Below are 18,824 nucleotides of genomic sequence, written 5' to 3' on the forward strand. Positions count from 1 at the left end.
TCCCCAAATGGCTACAACGGCCAGAGCTGAGCTGATCAGGAGCCAAGAGCTTCTTCCGGGTCTCCCACATGGGTGCAGGGGCCCAAGCACTTGGGCCATCTTCCACTGCTTTCCCAGGCCATAGCAGAGAGCTGGATGGGAAGAGGAGCCGCCAGGATACAAACTGGCACCCATATGGGATGCTGGTGCCGCAGGCCAATGCTTAGCCCACTACACCACAGCGCCATCCTCCGTCCAGAGCCTTCTACTCTTGCATAAAGACATAGAGTCAGGTTCCCTCCCTCTGATCACAGGCAGTCAGGCTGTTATGACTGCCTCCACAAACAGAGCAAGGTGAAAGAGACACTGTGGGCCGGCGCCGCGGCTCACTAGGCTAATCCTCCACCTTGCAGCGCCAGCCCACCGGGTTCTAGTCCTGGTCGGGGCACCAGATTCTGTCCCGGTTGCCCCCCTTCCAGGCCAGCTCTCTGCTGTGGCCCGGGAGTGCAGTGGAGGATGGCCCAAGTGCTTGGGCCCTGCACCCCATGGGAGACCAGGAGAAGCACCTGGCTCCTGCCTTCGGATCAGCGCGGTGCACCGGCTGCAGCCCACCAGCCACGGCAGCCATTGGAGGGTGAACCAACTACAAGGGAGGACCTTTCTCTCTGTCTCTCTCACTGTCAACTCTGCCTGTCAAAAAAAATTCAAAAGAAAGAAAGAAAGAGAGAGAGAGAGAGAGAGAGAGAGAGAGAAAGAAAGAAAGAAAGAAAGAAAGAAAGAAAGAAAGAAAGAAAGAAAGAAAGAAAGAGAGAGACACTATGACTTCCAAGCCCAGGCTAGAAAAGAATTTGGAGCTCCCCTAAGAGAGCTCCTTCTCTCTCAGGACACTTGCCCTCTGAACCCCGCCGCCATTGTATAAGGAGCCCACACTGCATGGAGGGGCCACGTTGGGGTGTTGTGGCCAAGAACCCCAGCTAAGGTCCAGTCCACAACCAAAAGCGATGGCTAGACGAAAGCTGACAATTTGTCATCTTTAAATACCAGCATATTTTCCTGAAAAGGGGTGGGGGGAAGAAAAAGGATTTGATCGGTTAATTATGTCCAGATGATTCCAGACCCCAGCCATCAAGTCATGCCCAGCCTTTGAGCCTTCCCATGTGAGACCCCAGACATCGTGGACCAGAGCCAGCTGTCCCCTGGTCTGCATCACTGACCTCCAGGGTCTGTGAGCCTGCTAAATGGCTGTTTCCCTTCCCCAGGTTGTGGAATAATTGGTCACACAGCATTAGGTCACCACAGCAACCCCTCTGAGGGTTGTCTCCGAGGGGTCATTGCACCTGTTCCAGGGTTTTGTCTTTGTTGTCAGTTACAACCTGATCGACGGTACCTGGGAGCAGAGGAAGGCATACCTGTGCTGGACGTTGCTGTGTTTTACTTCTAAGAAACAGAAGCGTGTCTGTGTCTCACCTACAGAGCAGCTGATGCGCACGTTTCCGTGTCACACCCCGCAGGTCCCGTGCCCGACAGGGGCCGATATCAGTCAGCATTTGACAAACAGAGAGGTCCCAAACTTCAGCAAGCTGCGCTACACTGGGAAAGTGCCTTGCAACCTGTTCACGCTCAACGACGAGGAAGACTGCTTCAAGGCCTTGGCTTGGATAAGGAACAACTCCATCACCGCAGAAGGTAAAGACGTAACTGAGCATCTTTTCAGAACGGGCGTTTTATTTTTATAATGAGTCTCATTCTCCATCTAGTTCCAGTATATAATTAGTGCCTAATTAATTCCAACCAAATCATTCATCTGTCATGCTTTGTTTTCCAGATTAATTTACAACTTGTTGTCATTTTTGGATACCCAGCATGTTTGCTGGGGGAAAGAAAAAGGCTTCAGATAGTTTAATTATCTATAATTATTTTATTACACAAAATGAATATCCGAAGAGCAAAGCAGGGCTAAAATCATTAACTAATTAAAGAATAATTTAATAAGCAAACATGTTTAGCAATTATATGGAAAATATGTCTCCTTTTGTGAAGCCGAAAAGACCTAGGGAGAAAAAGGCCTGCATTGGAGAACTCTTTTCTTCTGTTCTTAATCCATTGTTCTCCTTCCTGGTGTTGCTGGAGCAGTCCTTCCCACAAATACACATATTCAAGTTCATGCGGCTTTTTGAAGCAAAATGAGACAGCAAAGCATTTGTACGAACAAACGCCTCTGCCACTCAGAAGGGGTTTCTCAAGCACCTCCCTCTCTTACTGCTCGGATCTCATTGAAATTGTTCTGCTGGTGAGACCAGGCCTGACTACCTGGGTGTCTTGAGGGGAAACCCGGAAGTCAGGGTGCAGGGGTGGCAGTCAGTGGCCCGGCTGAGGTGCTCAGCCACCTGTGGTTGGAGTGGGGAATCCGACCCAGACCTCCAGTTCATCCAGGGATGTGAAAGCCACGGAGTGCTCAGAAAGTGGGCATCAATATGTGTAATCAAGTATCTCAGTTTTTTTAAACATACCTATGGATATTCTTCAATACAATTAATACATTGAGATTAAATATGCACTCAGCTCCTCATATGCATGAGTTTTCTGTCCTCAGATGCAACCAACGACAGTTGGAACGCATTTTTTAAAAAGGGTGGGCATTTGGCAGAGCAGCTGTCATACCCCTTGGGACACCCGTGACCCACCAAGGAGTGCCGGGGTTAGAGTTCCAGCTCTTCCACTCCTGATTCCAGCTTTCTGCCAGTGTGCACCCTGGGAGGCAATGGTGATGGCTCAAGTACTTGGGTCCCTCCCACCCAGCTGGGAGACATAGATTGAGTTCCAAGCTTCTGGCTTCAGCCTGGCCCAGCCCCAGCTATTGCAGGCATTTGGGGAGTGAATCAGCAGGTGGGAGATGGCTATCTCTGTCTCTGGCTGTTTGTACCTACCTCTCTCTTGCTCTCTCTCTATCTGACTTTCAAAAAGATGTGTCTGTCCTGAACACGCACAGACTTTATTTTCTTATTGTTATTCCTTCAATCATGCAATATTAACAATTACTTGCATAGCGTTTACATTGTATTGGGTGTTATAAGTAACCTAGAGATGATGTGAATATGTGGGAAGATGTGAGGAGGGCGTCTAGGACCAACCCCGATGGATACCACGGCATGGTGCAGTCTCTTCTTACTTTTGGTGGACAGTTGAGGTATTAATGAACTTTTTGCCAATTGCTGACATTTGCTACACTAAAAAGTTACTAATTTACAACCTTAAAACTTTTTAAAATGGCTATCAAATGGCATGTACTACATTGCAGGATTCTTTCATTTTGCAATATTTTTATTTATTTATTTGAAAGGCAGAGTTGCAGAGAGAGAGATGGAGAGAGAGAAAGAGAGAGAGAGAGAGAGAGAGAGATCTTCCATCTGCTGGTTCACTCCCTAAATGGCTGCAACAGCCAGGAGTGGGCCAGGCTGAAGCCAAGAGCCTACAACTCCATCTGGGTCTCCCATGTGGATAGCAGGGGCCCAATCACTCAGGCCATCTGCTGCTGCTTTCCCAGGTGCATTAGCAGGAAACTGGATTGGAAGAAGAGTAGCCAGGACTTGAGCCGAGACTCGTATGGGATGCCAGTGTCACAGGTGGTGGCTTAACCAGCTATGCCACAGCACCGGCCCCTGGTGCAGGACTGGTTTGGCTAAGACCTTGTGGGCTCTTCTCTACCTTCATAAATGAGACTGGCTTTCTGTAGTTTTCTCTTTTGTGCTTTTCTGGTCATAATATTGTAATGCAGGGCATGCCAGTCTCACGAAAGCATCCCATGCTTCCCAGGCTACCTAGAATGCAAAGTAACTCAAAGGCTGCACAGCAGTCACCCGTAAAACCTGCTGGGTCTGGAACCTTTGGGCAGAGGTGGGACATTATAGGGACGCACCAGCCACACCGATTTAAAGCTGGCCATAAAGTGTCTTCACGTATTGACACCAGAGCTTGGTATTATTTGCAGCATTGCACCTGGTTGTGTTTAAACCCATTTCAACGTTTTGTTCATTCTTTCTTCACTGCCCCAAGCCCTACGTGCACTTAGAGAATTGTGTGATCCACGGTTCAGCAAACTTTTAGTGCCAAGGGCTCATCACTAGATAGCTCAGACTGAGGGGCCCTCTGGTCTCTGTCACAACCAGTCAGCTTAGCCTCAGTGGTCTGAGAAAGCAGCCATGGACAATCCTTACACGAATGGGTGCAGCTGGGCTCCAGTGAAACTAACTCACTTATAAAAATCGGTGGTGAGCCACAGTTTGCACAATCCTGTATTTATCCACAGAATTTGTGACAAATCATTGCCATTTTGTCAAGTCCAGACCTCAGAATGTAGCTTTGGCTTCCCCAAGTACTGCAGCCAATGTTCAATGACATGAACACACAGTCTGTCTTGGGACTGTGCCCAGGCCTGCTAGCGTGGAGTGCTTTCACGCTGATTCTTTGGGTGTTTGGGTGATGGCACCAGGGAACATTTTGACCAAGAAAAGGGCCTTTGAAAATGGCAAGAAAAGCTCTTTTTTATTTTTTAAAGCATTTATTTGTTTAAGAGGTAGTGTTATAGACAGAGAGAAAGAGAAAGAAATAGAAAGAGAGGTCTTCTATCTGCTGGTTCACTCCCCAGATGGCCACAACGGCCAGAGCTGAGCTAATCCGAAGTCAGGAGCCAGAAGCTTCTTCCGGGTCTCCCACACGGGTGCAGGGGCCCAAGCACTTGGGCCATCTTCCACTGCTTTCCCAGGCCATAGCAGAGAGCTGGATCAGAAGTGGAGCAGCTGGGACTTAAACTGGCGTCCATATGGGATGCCGCTACTGCAGGTGGAGACTTAGCCCACTACACCACAGCGCCGGACCCCACGTGAAGCTCTTAAGGCTGAGTATCCATGACAGCAAATTTGAGAATCTCAAAGCAGCAAGTACTGTGGTCTCCTTCAGGCGCCGTCTCCTTCGCCCTCTTGCTCGTCAGGTGAGGGGAGACGTCCGTGCCCTTCTGCCAGCTTGCCTGGTTGTCACGGAGTGTGATGTCCGGGGGCCCACTCAGAGGGAAATGTTTTTTCTGAGGCTTAGGAATGTCTGCCTGGCACTGCATAACTCCGCTGAGTGCCTGCTCTGTCCACTCATCCACTCTGCAGCCAGTTTAAGGAGTGTGTAGAGATTCAGTTCCTGTCACTTGCAGGCGATTTTCTCCATGCCTCTGCAAGGCACCTCGTATGTGGGTGCCCTTAACACACAGATGTGGGCCCAGGCTCTGAGAGCCAAGTTAACTTAACTCTGGGTAGACTTGTCAAGTGACTTCTCATGTGAGAGAAGGAAGGGAGAAGACCGCTAGCCCACCGCCTTCAGGCAGCTCTGTGTGGCTTTGCTGTAGTTTGGTCATGTTCCGACCTGACTCTTGTCCCATCCAGACCTTATCCTTGTGGTTGTTTTCCTGTCCTTTCCTCCACCCCATTCCTCCCCGGTTCTCCCTCCCCTCCCCAGCCCCCAGCACCCATGATGCTGGTCACAGTCCAAATCATAGATTTGGGTCACAGTCCAAATCTCACAAGAGATGGGCCAAGGACAGTTGCCCAACCAGCTGCAGAAAGCCCACCCACACCTGAGAGCCAAGAAATGACAAAAGCGGACAGAAATACACCTGCAGGGACTTCAGGAAATGTGGCTCGGAGCAGAACCCAGCTAGAGAGGAAGCCTCCAAGTACAGCCTCCTCTGTGTACCTTGGCAGGGTGCAGTGTGCCCAGCAGCAGGGTGAGATGCACGGAGAAATTCCCAGTCATGCCAGGTCACTTGGTTTGCCTTGAAGGTCTCTGTCTCTTAACTGAGACCTTGGCTGGGATGCTTGAGTTTCATCGCTGAGTTTCCAAATCCCTTCTAATATTGTGGAAAACACTCTGGCCTTTCCAGGACTTCATTTTGAAAACAGCATAGTTGTTGCAGCACCATTTCGGAGATAACTCAGCATGCTGGAGGTTGCTGAAGCTCCAAGCCATTTCTTTGAAAATTACTGCTCCAAATTATATCTTTTTTTTTTTTTTTTTTGGACAGGCAGAGGGGGCAGTGAGAGAGAGAGAGAGAGAAAGGTCTTCCTTTTTTCCATTGGTTCACCCCGCAATGGCCACTGCGGCCAGCGCGCTGCACTGATCCAAAGCCAGGAGCCAGGTGCTTCTCCTGGTCTCCCATGCGGGTGCAGAGCCCAAGCACTTGGGCCATCCTCCACTGCACTCCCGGGCCACAGCAGAGAGCTGGACTGGAAGAGGGGCAACCAGGACAGAATCCGGCGCCCATATGGGATGCCGGCGCCGCAGGCAGAGGATTAACCAAATGAGCCATGGCGCAGGCCCCAATAAATAAATATTTTTAAAAAATGGTTTGTATTCAGCCTAATGGGAAAATTGATGGTCAGTTGAGACAGGAAAACCATTAAGTGAAATTGATGCTATTCTTTAAAAATGTTCTTGCCTTTAATGAGCAATAGCACAGTGACTGTACAGGGGAGCTGAGGTCGGCTATGCACAAATCATAGACGTTCATCAAGGCTCGGGTTCTGGAGTGAGAGGGCCTGTGTGCAAGCCTTGGGTCTGCCATTTCCCTGGGCAAGTGTCGTAACCCCTCTGTGTCTTGTCTCGGATGCTGGGTTATTGCTTTCTTTCTCACGTGGGCAGCTGTGAGGATTGAATGAGGTGTTACACGCTGTCCTCAGGATGGTGTCTCACACTGAGCCCAATAAATGAATGGAGGTTGCAGGTAGCATCACTGTGGCTCCTGCATGTGGTGGAACCCGGGCTACATTGTGAGGGGTCTCCAGCCCCTGCCCTCATGGCGACAGTGAAGGAGAGGACCTCAGTCTCTGAGTAGAGATGGAGATTTCTGTACTCCAGGTGCCAACCAGTTGTAGAGGTGACCTCTGGCCTTAATGAGAGCTCTGACGTTTGCAGAAGGGTCCCTCAAGGAAGGAGGAACAAGCCCAGCCTTAATAGAAGGCAACATAGGACTGGTGCCACGGCTCACTAGGCTAATCCTCTGCCTGCGGTGCTGGTACCCTGGGTTCTAGTCCCGGTTGGGGCGCCAGATTCTGTCCTGGTTGCTCCTCTTCCAGTCCAGCTCTCTGCTGTGGCCCGGGAAGGCAGTGGAGAATGGCCCAAGTGCTTGGGCGCCGCACCCTCATGGGAGACCAGCAGGAAGCACCTGGTTCCTGGCTTTGGATCGGTGCAGCGTGCCAGCCGTAGTGGCTATTTGGGGGGTGAACCAATGGAAGGAAGACCTTTCTCTCTGTCTCTTTCATTGTCTAACTCTGCCTGTCAAAAAAAAAAAAAAGTAATAGAAGGCAACAAAGAGAGAGGCTAGGGTTGGGGGGAGGGGGTTGAGGTCTCTCTCTCTCTCTCTCCCTGTCTCTCTGTAACTCTGCCTTTCAAATAAATAAATAAATCTTTTTTTTTAAAAAAAGATAAAACTTATTTTGGTGCAGAATAATTTTTGCAACCCATCCATAGCTTTTCCTTAACACTCGTTCTCCATAAACTTCTTGAAGATGCTTCATAGCACTTTAGGAAAGCAGCCCTTCCGTCTGTGGTACCCATGCCATCAGAGAGAACGTGATCTAGTGAGAATGGGTTACAGGGAGAGGGCAGCAGCCAGCGGGAGTTGGGTGGCTACGGACCAGGTGATGGCTGGCAGGGGTCAGCTTTTGTCCACGTGATGGTCCTGTTGGCACAGCCACTTCCAGCTATTTCTATAACGTCAGTTATGGGAGGGCCACTTTAGTCAGTGCTCTCCAGACAGACAGATCCCACAGGATGGGTACAAGAAAGATGATAGGGCCGGCGCCGTGGCTCACTTGGCTAATCCTCTGCCTGCGGTGCCAGCACCTCAGGTTCTAGTCCCGGTCAGGGCACCGGATTCTGTCCCAGTTGCTCCTCTTCCAGTCCAGCTCTCCGCTATGGCCCTGAAGGGCAGTGGAGGATGGCCCAAGTGCTTGGGTCCTGCACCCGCATGGGAGACCAGGAGAAGCACCTGGCTCCTGGCTTCAGATTGGTGCAGCAGCAGCCGTGGCGGCCATTAGGGAGTGAACCAATGGTAAAGGAAGACCTTTCTCTCTGTCTCTCTCTCACTGTCTATAACCCTCTCTCTCTCTCTCTCTCTCTCTCTCTCTCTAACTCTTCCTGTCAAAATAAATAAACCAACCAACAAACAAGAAATATGATAGATAGAGAGATGATTGACTGACAGAGGATGTCTTAGGGGAATGGGTTCACCTGATTGTAGAGGTTAAGAAATCCCTCAACAGGCTGTGGGCAGACTGGCGACCCTGGGATGCCAAGAGTGTAGCTCAGTCCTGGTTTAACAGCCTTAGAATTGGGGAAATCAATGCTTTAGTTCTCAGTCTGAGTCCAAAGTTCTCGATAACCTGGGGGCATGGCAGGAAGGGGACCCGAGTATAACACTGGAGCCTGGAGTTCCGATGTCCAGGCTGGGAGTCAGAGGGTGTCCCAACTGGAAGAGAGGACAATGAAATCCTCTGTCTTCTGCCTTGTTGAGTGGTGCCTGCCCACACAGAGGGCAGATCTTCCCCCCTCAGCCCACCCGCTCCGGTGCCAGTCTCCTTGCAGACACACCGAGAAGTGATGCTTTACCATCTTCAGCATGTCTGGGTGTTCCTTCTTCTGGCCAGGTTGGCACCCAACAGTACCCATCACCCAGCCAGGAACTGCAAGCCTGGAGCATCATGGGAAAACAAGGAGCAGCCTTCCTGCTGGTTTGAAAGACCCCGTGGAGCTGACACCAGACACGTCAGTCCTGGCTTCCTCTCCACGACGCTTGAAGCTATGCAGACATTGTCCCCAGCAGTTCACTCTGCCCCCGTTTCTAAATCACTCGGGTGGGAGTTGGGGGAAGGTAGCCAAGGACAGTGCCCATTTCAAAAGAATCAGAAAAACAGCTCCCTGTGTGTCACTGCCTGTCGGTCCAGAGCCATACCTGAGGTCCCGGGAAACACCAGGCCTGACCTCACTGGGAGCAGCAGAAGGATTGTTCGAGAGGGAGGACCCGGGGTGCTGAGTAGCAGGGACATGGGTGCTGCTAGTAGGAGTCCATCTGGCCTCGGAACTTCTGCCGGTTACAGATTACACACAGGTCCCACCCCACCTCCACCGTTCTGTCGCGCTGTCCCCCACTTCCAAAGGAGCTCACCACAATCATGCTGGGATGGAATTAGACCAACCGGAAGGAAGTCAATTTTCCCGGGCTCTGAAATCGAATGGCTTTCTAGAAAGAAACTAACCTAACCCGTGACATCAGCCCCAGTGCCACAACGAGTAAGTGGCAAGTGCTGTCACAGGCTGGAACACAGCTTTCAAATGTAAACAAAACCTGGAGCACTCATGGGGGGTGTGGGTGAGGCGCACGCACAGGACTGCCGGTGGGATCCATGAGAACAGCTTCTGGCATGCATTGAAACAAATTGAAATTCGTCTGCTGCTACCTCCATACTTCCCATGCAAAGGAAACGAGGGATGAAAGTAAAGTTAGAAAAAATCATCAGGCTGCTGTAATGGCTTGAAATGGATCAATTATTTTTATCTTTAGCTGAATACAATTTACTGCCTTATTAAAAGCATATTTGTCAGGAAAGTCTCACATTAAAATTCTGCCGTGTGAATCACCCAAGAACACCTTTGTCGTGTTGTATCTGATACATGCTTCCCTTTTCATGTGGCAGAGCAGAACGGGGCAGGCCAGGCACAGGGCATGGAAATCCTAGGCTTTAGCTTCTCAAAAATGGAAAATTCATTCTTCTTAAAAACATGCTTTATGGGGGCCAGCGCTGTGGCATAGTGGTTTATGCCTCCACCTGTGGTCCCGGCATCCCATATGGGCACCAGTTCAAGTCCTGGCTGCTCCTCTTCCTATCCAGCTCTCTGCTATGGCCTGGGAAAGCAATGAAGGACGACCACAGTGCTTGGGCCCCAGATGCCAGAGTTGCAGGTGGTGGCTTAACCCACTGTGCCACAATGCTGGCACCTCATTTACACTGTGTATCAAAAAGCAGAAGAGATCATCTTTATTTTTTTATATTTTTTAAAGGTTTATTTATTTATGTATTTGAAAGAGTCCCAGAGAGAGAAGATAGGCAGAGAGGGAGAGACAGATAGACAGACAGAGGTCCTCCATCCAATGGTTTGCTCCCCAATTGGCTGCAATGGCCAGAGTTGTGCTGATCCAAAGCCAGGAGCCTCCTACAGGTCTCCCACGTGGGTGCAGGGGCCCAAGGACTTGGGCCATCTTCCACTGCCTTCCCAGGCCACAGCAGAGCTGGACCGGAAGTGGAGCAGCCGGGACTAGAACCAGCGCCCATATGGGATGCTGGCGCCTCAGGCCAGGACGTTAACCCACTGCCCCACAGCGATGGCCCCAGAAGAGATCATCTTTCCATTTTCACGGCAGGTGCTTTACAGTCTGCGGTGGGAAACTGACAGCTCACCCTGTGTTGATTTGCCTCCTTCCCCCGCCCCAGCTGGCCAGAAACCCCTCCCTCGGCGTGGAACTGCCCTGGCGTTCTATTTCAAAGGCTGCTGCAGGTTAGCAGTGAGAGGACGGCTTTGAGCACCTGCTCGCCAGCTCTCATGTTGGGAGCTTCCACAGTTGCCTTCCGACCTCCGCCTTACTTGGACCCTGCTTCTCGGCTCAGATCTGTGCTCTTAGTTAATGCGTAATTCATCCCCTCAGAGAAGCACCCGAGACTGGCCTCCATGAAAAATGTTATGGTCATGTTCCATTCTCCTCTGTTGAAACCCCCCACCCCGAGTGTTGTAATCAGCACTTAGCGTTTGCTATTAAAGTAGAGCAGCTGCCGTTTACCTCTGACAGTGACCAGATCTGTTAGCATACAACTGATATCCAGGGGAAATTCTGTTTTCCTGCTCTATTCCTCCCGTACACAAGCACAGAAACTTCAAAACAAGGCGTTGATATCCTGATGGTGTGAGAGGCCCTTGCAATATTATGCTACCCTCTTCTAGGTACTTGCACCCAAGTGGGGGACTTACAAGGACGCTTCAGAATGTTCGTGGAAAATGGAATGGAAAAAACCCACACACAGTCTTTTCATGATATGCATTCTCAGTGAGCTTTTTGAAGACCCTTTTTATACACTAATTAATTCATCTTTGGGGCCAGCATTGTGGCGCAGCAGGTTAATCCACAGCCTGCATCCCGTATCAGAGCACTGGCTGGAGTCCCGGCTGCTCCACTTCCAATCCAGCTCCCTGCTACTGTGCCTGGGAAAGCAGCAGAAGGTGGCCCAAGTGCTTGAGCCCCTGCCACTCATGTGGGAGACCCAGATGGAGTTCCAGGCTCCTAACTTCCACCTGGCCCAGCTCTGGCCCTTTCAGCCATTTGAGGAGTGAACCAGCAGATGGAAGATCTGTTTCTCTCTCCGATTCTCCCCTGTCTCTGCCTTTCAAATAAATAAAATAAATCTTTCAAAAATATAAATAAGTTCACCTTTAATTAACTGAAGTTTTCTGGCTTACTAAAAGTATGCCATAGGGGCCAGCATTGTGACACAGAGGGTCAAGTCCCAGCCCGCGTTCCATATCCAAGCACTGGTTACAGGTCTTGGCTGCTTCACCTCTGATCAAGCTCTATGCCAATGGCCTAGGTAGGCCGCAGAAGATGGCTCCAATACTCGGGCTCCTGCCACCCATGTGGGAGACTTGGCTGGAGTTCCTGGTTCCTGGCTTCAGCCTGACCCAGCCCTGGCTTTGTGGCCGTTTGGGCAGTGAACAAGCAAATGGATGATTCTCTCTCTCTCTCTCTCTCTCTCTCTCTCTCATTGCCTTTCAAGTAAAGAAATCATAAAATAGTAATAAAAAGAAAATGCAAGCATGCTATAGGAGAACATGTCACGGGCCCCCGAGCCTGGAGCGGCTGCATCCCCTCTGCCCAGCCATCAGGGTGTTGAGCCGCGGCAGAACCCATCTGCCCACTACACAAACAGTAGTCAGCCCCAGTGTCTCCTAAGGCACAGCCAGCACAGGGTCCCTGCCTCTCCAGCCTCATTCCCCCTCAGTTCTGTCGTACTTGGGTTTGAGTTGCCACCTCCTTTCACCTGCTTTTCAATTCTTTGTTCCTTCTAACTCTTAATCCAGGCTTTGAGGAAAGCCTGTTTCTCTGAGAATCTCACTGTTGTCTGCCCGTGTCGCCCCCCCCCTTCTTTCCCTCTCTTTTCTTCTCTCCTGATTCAGCTGAAAGTTGGCCTGCATAATACGACATGATAATTACACAGCTACTAACCTCCATGTAGGATACAAGAAAGCCTCATGCCCGGGAGTCAAACTCACATCTACAAGGAAACCTCTCAAACTCCTGAACGCTCCTCTGTGCCTGTTCTTGTCTGTCCTCAGCATCTGTATTCCCTTAAATAGCACATGAAAGATGTGAATGATATTCCTTCTTCCCCTGAGTTTAAAAACCACCAATAGGGCAGGATGTTATTTTATGCCTATACTTTGTTGTAGGCACATACAGCTTTGCTTACATTTGGGGGGGTGGGGGATGTAGAATTTTGTGAGCTATGCTGGAAACCCAGTAACACTGCAGGGGGATAGGTTTCTCTCTGACAAATCTCAAGCATACAAGCCATTTAGTGGTCAGAATACCAGCTCAATAGTGAATACCCAGGAGAAATATGTAGTAAGAAAATCTGGCCCCCAGTGAGGTCATACTAACCAAAGTGTGGTCCAGTTAGCAAGGAGAAAGGTTGGGGCTCAGCCATCTGATAAATCCCAATACATTTCATCCACGTGTCATTCACCCATGGCAGGTGCACTGCCGGCCAGGCACTGTGCAGGCTCCAGAGACTGTGAGGTGGGGAGATGGACACGGAGCTTACAGCCACACAGAAGCCTGGCTGCGCAGGCCATGGCGAGTGCCTGGCAGGTGTCTTTGTCTGCTTTCCATTGCTCTGAAGACTAGAGTCTGGGCAGGCATTTGGCACAGTGGGTAAGCCTGCATCCCGTATTGGAGTGCCTGAAGTCCCAGCTCTGGTCTCAAGTCCAGCTTCCTGTTATTATACACCCTGGGACACAGCAGGTGATGGTTCAAATAGTCGGGTCCCTGCTATCTACGTGTGAGACCTGGACTGAGTGTCCAGTTCCCAGCCTTGGCCTGGCCCAAATACCTGAATGTTGTAGGTATTTGGAGAGTGAACCAGCAGATGATAGCTTGCGCTCTGTCTCTTTGCCTTTCAGATAAAGAAAAATAAGTAAGATTAAAAAAAAATAGAGGATATGTTAGCTCCTGGTTCTGCAGGCTGGGAAGTCTAAGATTGGGCAACTGTTGTATTATAATGAGATTCTGCCTGGTGAGGGTCTTATGGTTTTTCAACTCATGGCAGAACGTAGCAGGGCAAGTGGGTGCATGCAGTCAAGAAAAAAGGGGACTGATCTCCCAAGATAGCCAGCCCATTCCTACCAAAAAGTATCAATTCAAGATCATCTGAAGATGTTGTGTTTGTTGACCAAAGTAATGGTTTTCAGTCTCCCTGGCAGGGACTTGACACATTAAACTCTTTTTTTTTTTTTTTTTAATTTGACAGATAGAGTTAGATGGTGAGAGAGAGAGAGAGAAAGGCCTTTCTTCCTTTGGTTCACCCCCCAAATGGCCACTACAGCTGGAGCTACGCAGATCTGAAGCCAGGAGCCAGGTGCTTCCTCCTGGTCTCCCATGTGGGTGCAGGTGCCCAAGCACCTGGGCCATCCTCCACTGCCCTCCAGGGCCACAACAGAGAGCTGGACAGGAAGAGGAGCAACCGGGACTAGAACCCAGTGCCCATATGGGATCCCGGCGCCGCAGGCAGAGGATTAACCAAGTGAGCCACTGGCGCCGGTCTGACACATTAAATTCTAAAACTCGGAATTTGAATATTCCTAAAAGTATATACCAGAAATCAGAACGTTCTAGTCCTTAACTCTCCACAAAGAAAGACTTCCTCGAAATCCACCCAGTTCAGAATTTAAATATAAAATGAGAACACAGCATCCTGTGCACGAATATTTTTTTTACTGTTGTCCTCTCTTTCATCTCTTAGAACTTGTGTTTTTGCAAACTTGAGTAATTTTGTTTCCTTAATAAGTACAGCAGAGAGGGAACAAAAACAAGATAAAAGGTTTTATCCTAGACCATTTCATTCGGCATAATTTCAACTTTCAAATTATAGGAACATGAATGAATGTCCTACTTCTGCGCTAAAAGTACTTGACTACTTTGTGGGATGTTTTGTGCCAATTCTTTGCTAAATTATCTTGGTCACCGTTGCTAGGTAACACCGCTGGCTTCCTGCAGCTGAAAGATGAGAGGGTCAGAGGGAGCAACCCGGCATTATTAGCATTTGACTAATAAGGTTTTTTGGATTTCTGGGCTGCGTGTCTCAGTGGATCCCCTCCTTTCCTAGGGAACGTCATTGTCTATGGAAACACAATTGACACCTACACCACCGTGGAAACGCTGCTACACCTGGGCGTGAAGGGCTCCTGCATCCACCTCGTGCAGCCCCCCACCGCCTCCACCATCACCTGCCTCAACAACTACTCGGTGGAAAGCGCAGTGGACGGGGCGCTCAGGGCAGCCGGCGTGACCGTGCACCAGGAGGCCATCCTGGCGCAGTGGAACGAAGGCCGTTACCCGGACCCCATCTGCAGCGCCTCCTTCACCACGCAGACCAAGCCTTTCAGACTTCCCTGCTCGGTAAGTCGCGAGCTTCGCTCACCGGCCAGGACCAGTGATCCCCTCCCAGGGTCTGGGGCGTGCAGAAGGTTGCGGGCAGCAGATTCCTAAACCCGGGTTTTGTTTCCTAACTGTTAAGGGTTGCTTCTTACTGAGTAACAAGCGCACTCCGTGGGCTAAAGCAACAGCTGTCATTTATTGTTGCTAGATTTCTGCTTGTCTGGGCTTTGACCCTGCTCAGCTGGGCAGTCCTCACTCAGGCTCTGGCTTGCCGTGGAAGTCGGAGCTAGTGGGGCAGGGGTCATTTGGAAGTCATATGTTTTTTAAAAGAATAATTTATTTGAAAGGCAGAGTTAAAGAGAGAGACAGAAACAGAAGGGAGATCTTCCATCCGTTAGTTCACTCTCCAGATGGCTGCAATGACTGGAGGCTGGGCTGGGCCGAAGCCAGGAGCCCAGAGCTTCTTCCGGGTCTCCCACATGGGTGCAGGGGCCTAAGCACTTGGGCCCATCCTCCGCTGCTTTCCCAGGTGCATCAGCAGGGAATTGGATCAGAAGTGGGGCAGCCAGGACTCGAACCAGTGCCCATACAGGATGCTGGCGTTGCAGGTGGCGGCTTTACCTGTTATGCCACAGTGCTGGCTCCCTGAAGGCATCCTCACTCACACCTGGCTGTTGATGCAGAGGGCAGCTTCAGTTGAGACTGCAGCCAGAGCACTTATAAATGGTCCTTTGTGGGGCTGGGCTTCCTCACAGCATGGTGGTTTGCTTCTAAGAGCAAAGGGGGAGAGAGAGACCTAGCCTCAAAAGTCAAGCAACATCATTTCCACTAAATTCTTTTGGTTTGTTGTAGCAGCCCTAGGAAGCTGAACAGTTGGTGTCACGGTCTATGTACCTGCAAATGGTGTCCTAAGTGGTCTGTGCCTGCTAAAGCCACAGTTGTTACAACTTGAATCTTACATTATGCAGTATTTTTTTTAATTTGGTTTATTTTACTCAATATACTGATTTTGAGATTCCACATAGTCCTACATGTCAAAAGTTCATTCCTTTGTATCACTAAATAGTATTCCATTGTATGGATATACCATGTTTTGTCTATTCCTTTGCCTGCTATGTACATTTTTATACATGACCTTGTGTAGATGCATGTTTTGATTTCACTGAACTATATGCCTAAAGAATGGCTAGGTTGGGGATCAGCGCCGAGGCACAGTAGTTAATCCTCTGCCTGTAGCACCAGCATCCCATATGGGTACTGGTTCTGGTCCTGGCTGCCCCTCTTCCAATCCAGCTCTCTGCTATGGCCTGGGAAAGCAGTAGAAGATGGCCCAAGAGCTTGGGCCCTGCAGCCACATGGGAGACCGGAGGAGGTCTCCTGTCTCCTGGCTTCGGATCGGCACAGCTCAGGTCGTTGCCTCCATCTGGGGAGTGAACCAGCAGAAGGAAGACCTCTCTCTCTGTCTCTCCCTCTCACTGTAACTCTACCTCTCAAATAAATAAATAAATCGTAAAAAAAAAAAAAGGCTAGGTTGTAGGGCAGGCGAGCAATTATCTTCTTGAGAAGTTGCCATACTCCTTTCCAGAGTTAGCTGTGCCATTTTGCATTTCACCAGCAGCATGTGAAAGTTCCAATTTCTGCATTCTTGGCAGCGCTTAGTATTGCCAGTCTTCCTAATTGCAGCCAGTCTTGTTCGTGTGCCATGGTGCATCCTTGTGTTTTTAATTTATACTTTCCAGATAATTAATGATAGTGGTCATTGCCATGTGCTTATTGGCCATAGGTATGAAGTGTCTGAGCTATTATTATAAATGGATTTTTAACTTTTGGTTCTGGTACTTGTTCTTGATACATACATATATCATGCAAATAGAGGGTCTTGTTGCTTCTGATATTGAGACCTTTTATTTCAGTTACTTGCTTTATTCCATTGGGAGGACCTCCAGTCATGCAATGTTAAATGGAAGTGGGAAAAATAGGCATTCTTGCCATGTTCCAGAATTCAGGAGAGAAATTTCAGGCTTTTGCCTGTGGGTTTTTCTCTGGAATCTTTAATCAGATTGAGGCAGTAACCTTTCATTCCTACTTTGTTCATAGACTTAATCATGAATGGCTGTTGAACTTTGTCAAGTGAGTTTTCCAGTCCCCTTAAAAAGTCATATCCTTTTCTCCTTCCTTCTATTAATACAGTGAATTACATGGATTGAGTTTTCAAAATCTTAGGCAGTTTTACATTTTTGGAACAAACCCTAGTTCATCATGATGTATTATCCTTCTGTATATTGAATTTTATCTGGAATATGTTTTAATTTTTCAACTGCATTTGCAACTATATTCATGAAGAATATTGACCTGTAATTTTCTGTGTGTATTATAGACTCATAAGGTTTTGGTTTCAGACTTTGTTGGCCTTATAAAATAATTTCGGCCATGTTCCCAATTTTATTTTCTAAAAAGCTTGTTTAAGAGTTGCATTACTTCCTCCTTGAGTATTTGATAGAATTCACCAATAAAACAATCTGAGCATGGAGTTTGTATTGTAATAAGGTTTATGATAACATTCAATTTCTTCACTAGATAGAAGGCTTTTCAGATTTTTATGCTTTTCTTGTCAATTTTGGTAAGTGGTATTTTTCAAGAGATTTATTCATTTTATTTGAGTTGGTAAAATTTGTCAGCATCAAGGTTTTTCATGTATTACTTTATTATCTATTTAACATCCAGGATCTGTAGTAATGGCCCCTCATTTCTTTCTGATGTTCGTGAATTGTGTCAGTTACTTTTCTCTCTCGCACTCTGTCATTGTTTGTCTAGACAGTAGTTTGTTGGTTTTATTGATTTTTTTTTAAGAACCAGCTTTTTGAGTTGGTTAATTTTCTCTATTATCTATCACTTTGCTCTCCCATCAGTATCTGTTCATAATAATTATATTCTTCTTTCTGTTTGATTGGTATGTATTTTGCCTTTCTTTCTCTAATTCCTTAAGGTAGAACCTTAGGTGACTGGTTTATATAAGCATCCATGCTGTATACCACGTTTCAGTATGTTGAATCTTCATTTATCATTTTGTTCAAAATACTTTGTCTCCCTTATTCTTTTTTGACCCTTGAACTATTTAGAAGTATATTCTTTAATTCCCCAACATTTGAGGTTTTTCTAAATAGCATCTTTTGAATGGTGTATTTGTTTGTTTCTTTTTTAAAGATATATTTATTTATTTGAAAGTCAGAGTTACAGAGAGAGAGGAGAGGCAGAGAGAGAGAGAGAGAGGTCTTCCATCCTACTGAACCTATGGTGCCACAAGGTCCACCCTGCGGATAGCATATTTTTATTGATTTCTGTTTCACTGTTGCTGTGATCAGAGAATGTAATCATTATTATTTCATCTCCCCAACTGGCTGCAATGGCCAAAACTGCGCCGATCCAAAGCCAGGAGCCAGGAGCTTCTTCCAGGTCTCCGATGTGGGTGCAGGGACCCAAGCACTTGGGCCATCTTCTACTGCTTTCCCAGGCCATAGCAGAGAGCTGGATCAGAAGTGGAGCAGCCGGGACTAGAACCGGCGCCCATATGGGATGCTGGCGCTTCAGGCCAGGGCGTTAACCCACTGTGCCACAGCGCCGGCATCTGTTTGTTTCTCTAGAAGGCAAAGTTGGGGGCGGGGGTGGGGAACCTTCCCTCCTCTGGTTTCACTCCCCAAATGGTTACAGTAGATGAGGCTGGTTCAGGCTGAAGCCAGGAGCCAGGAACCCCATCCAGGTCTCCCATGTGGGTGACAGGGGTCCAAATACTTGGGTCATATTCTGCTGGTTTCCCAGGCACATTAGCAGGGAGCTGGATCAGAAGTAGGGTAACCAGGACTTGAACCAGCACTCTGATACAGGACGTGGGTGACCCAAGCAGCTGCTGAACCTATGGTGCCACAAGGTCCGCCCTGTGGATAGCATATTTTTATTGATTTCTATTTCACTTTTGCTGTGATCAGAGAATATATTCATTATTATTTCAGTCCTTTAAGATTTATTGAGGTTTGTTTTATATCTAGGTGTGTAGACCTTTTTTGTGAGCATATAATGAATATGGATATGTATATATATGACTATATAT

General features: G+C 48.4%; 1 protein-coding gene across 4 annotated transcripts in view; it reads left to right on the plus strand.

Annotated features, from left to right (window-relative positions):
• Positions 1–18,824, plus strand: part of CFAP61 (cilia and flagella associated protein 61) — a 252,953-nt gene that overhangs the window by 171,902 nt on the left and 62,227 nt on the right. For all 4 annotated transcript variants that reach the window (XM_008256339.4, XM_051845334.2, XM_008256341.4 and 1 more), the window contains 2 exons: positions 1,491–1,665; positions 14,448–14,740. In XM_008256339.4, the coding sequence (XP_008254561.2) occupies positions 1,491–1,665; positions 14,448–14,740 (468 nt within the window). The remainder of the gene's footprint in view (positions 1–1,490; positions 1,666–14,447; positions 14,741–18,824) is intronic.

Source organism: Oryctolagus cuniculus, chromosome 11 (genome assembly GCF_964237555.1).
Source record: "Oryctolagus cuniculus chromosome 11, mOryCun1.1, whole genome shotgun sequence".
Classification (NCBI taxonomy): domain Eukaryota; kingdom Metazoa; phylum Chordata; class Mammalia; order Lagomorpha; family Leporidae; genus Oryctolagus; species Oryctolagus cuniculus.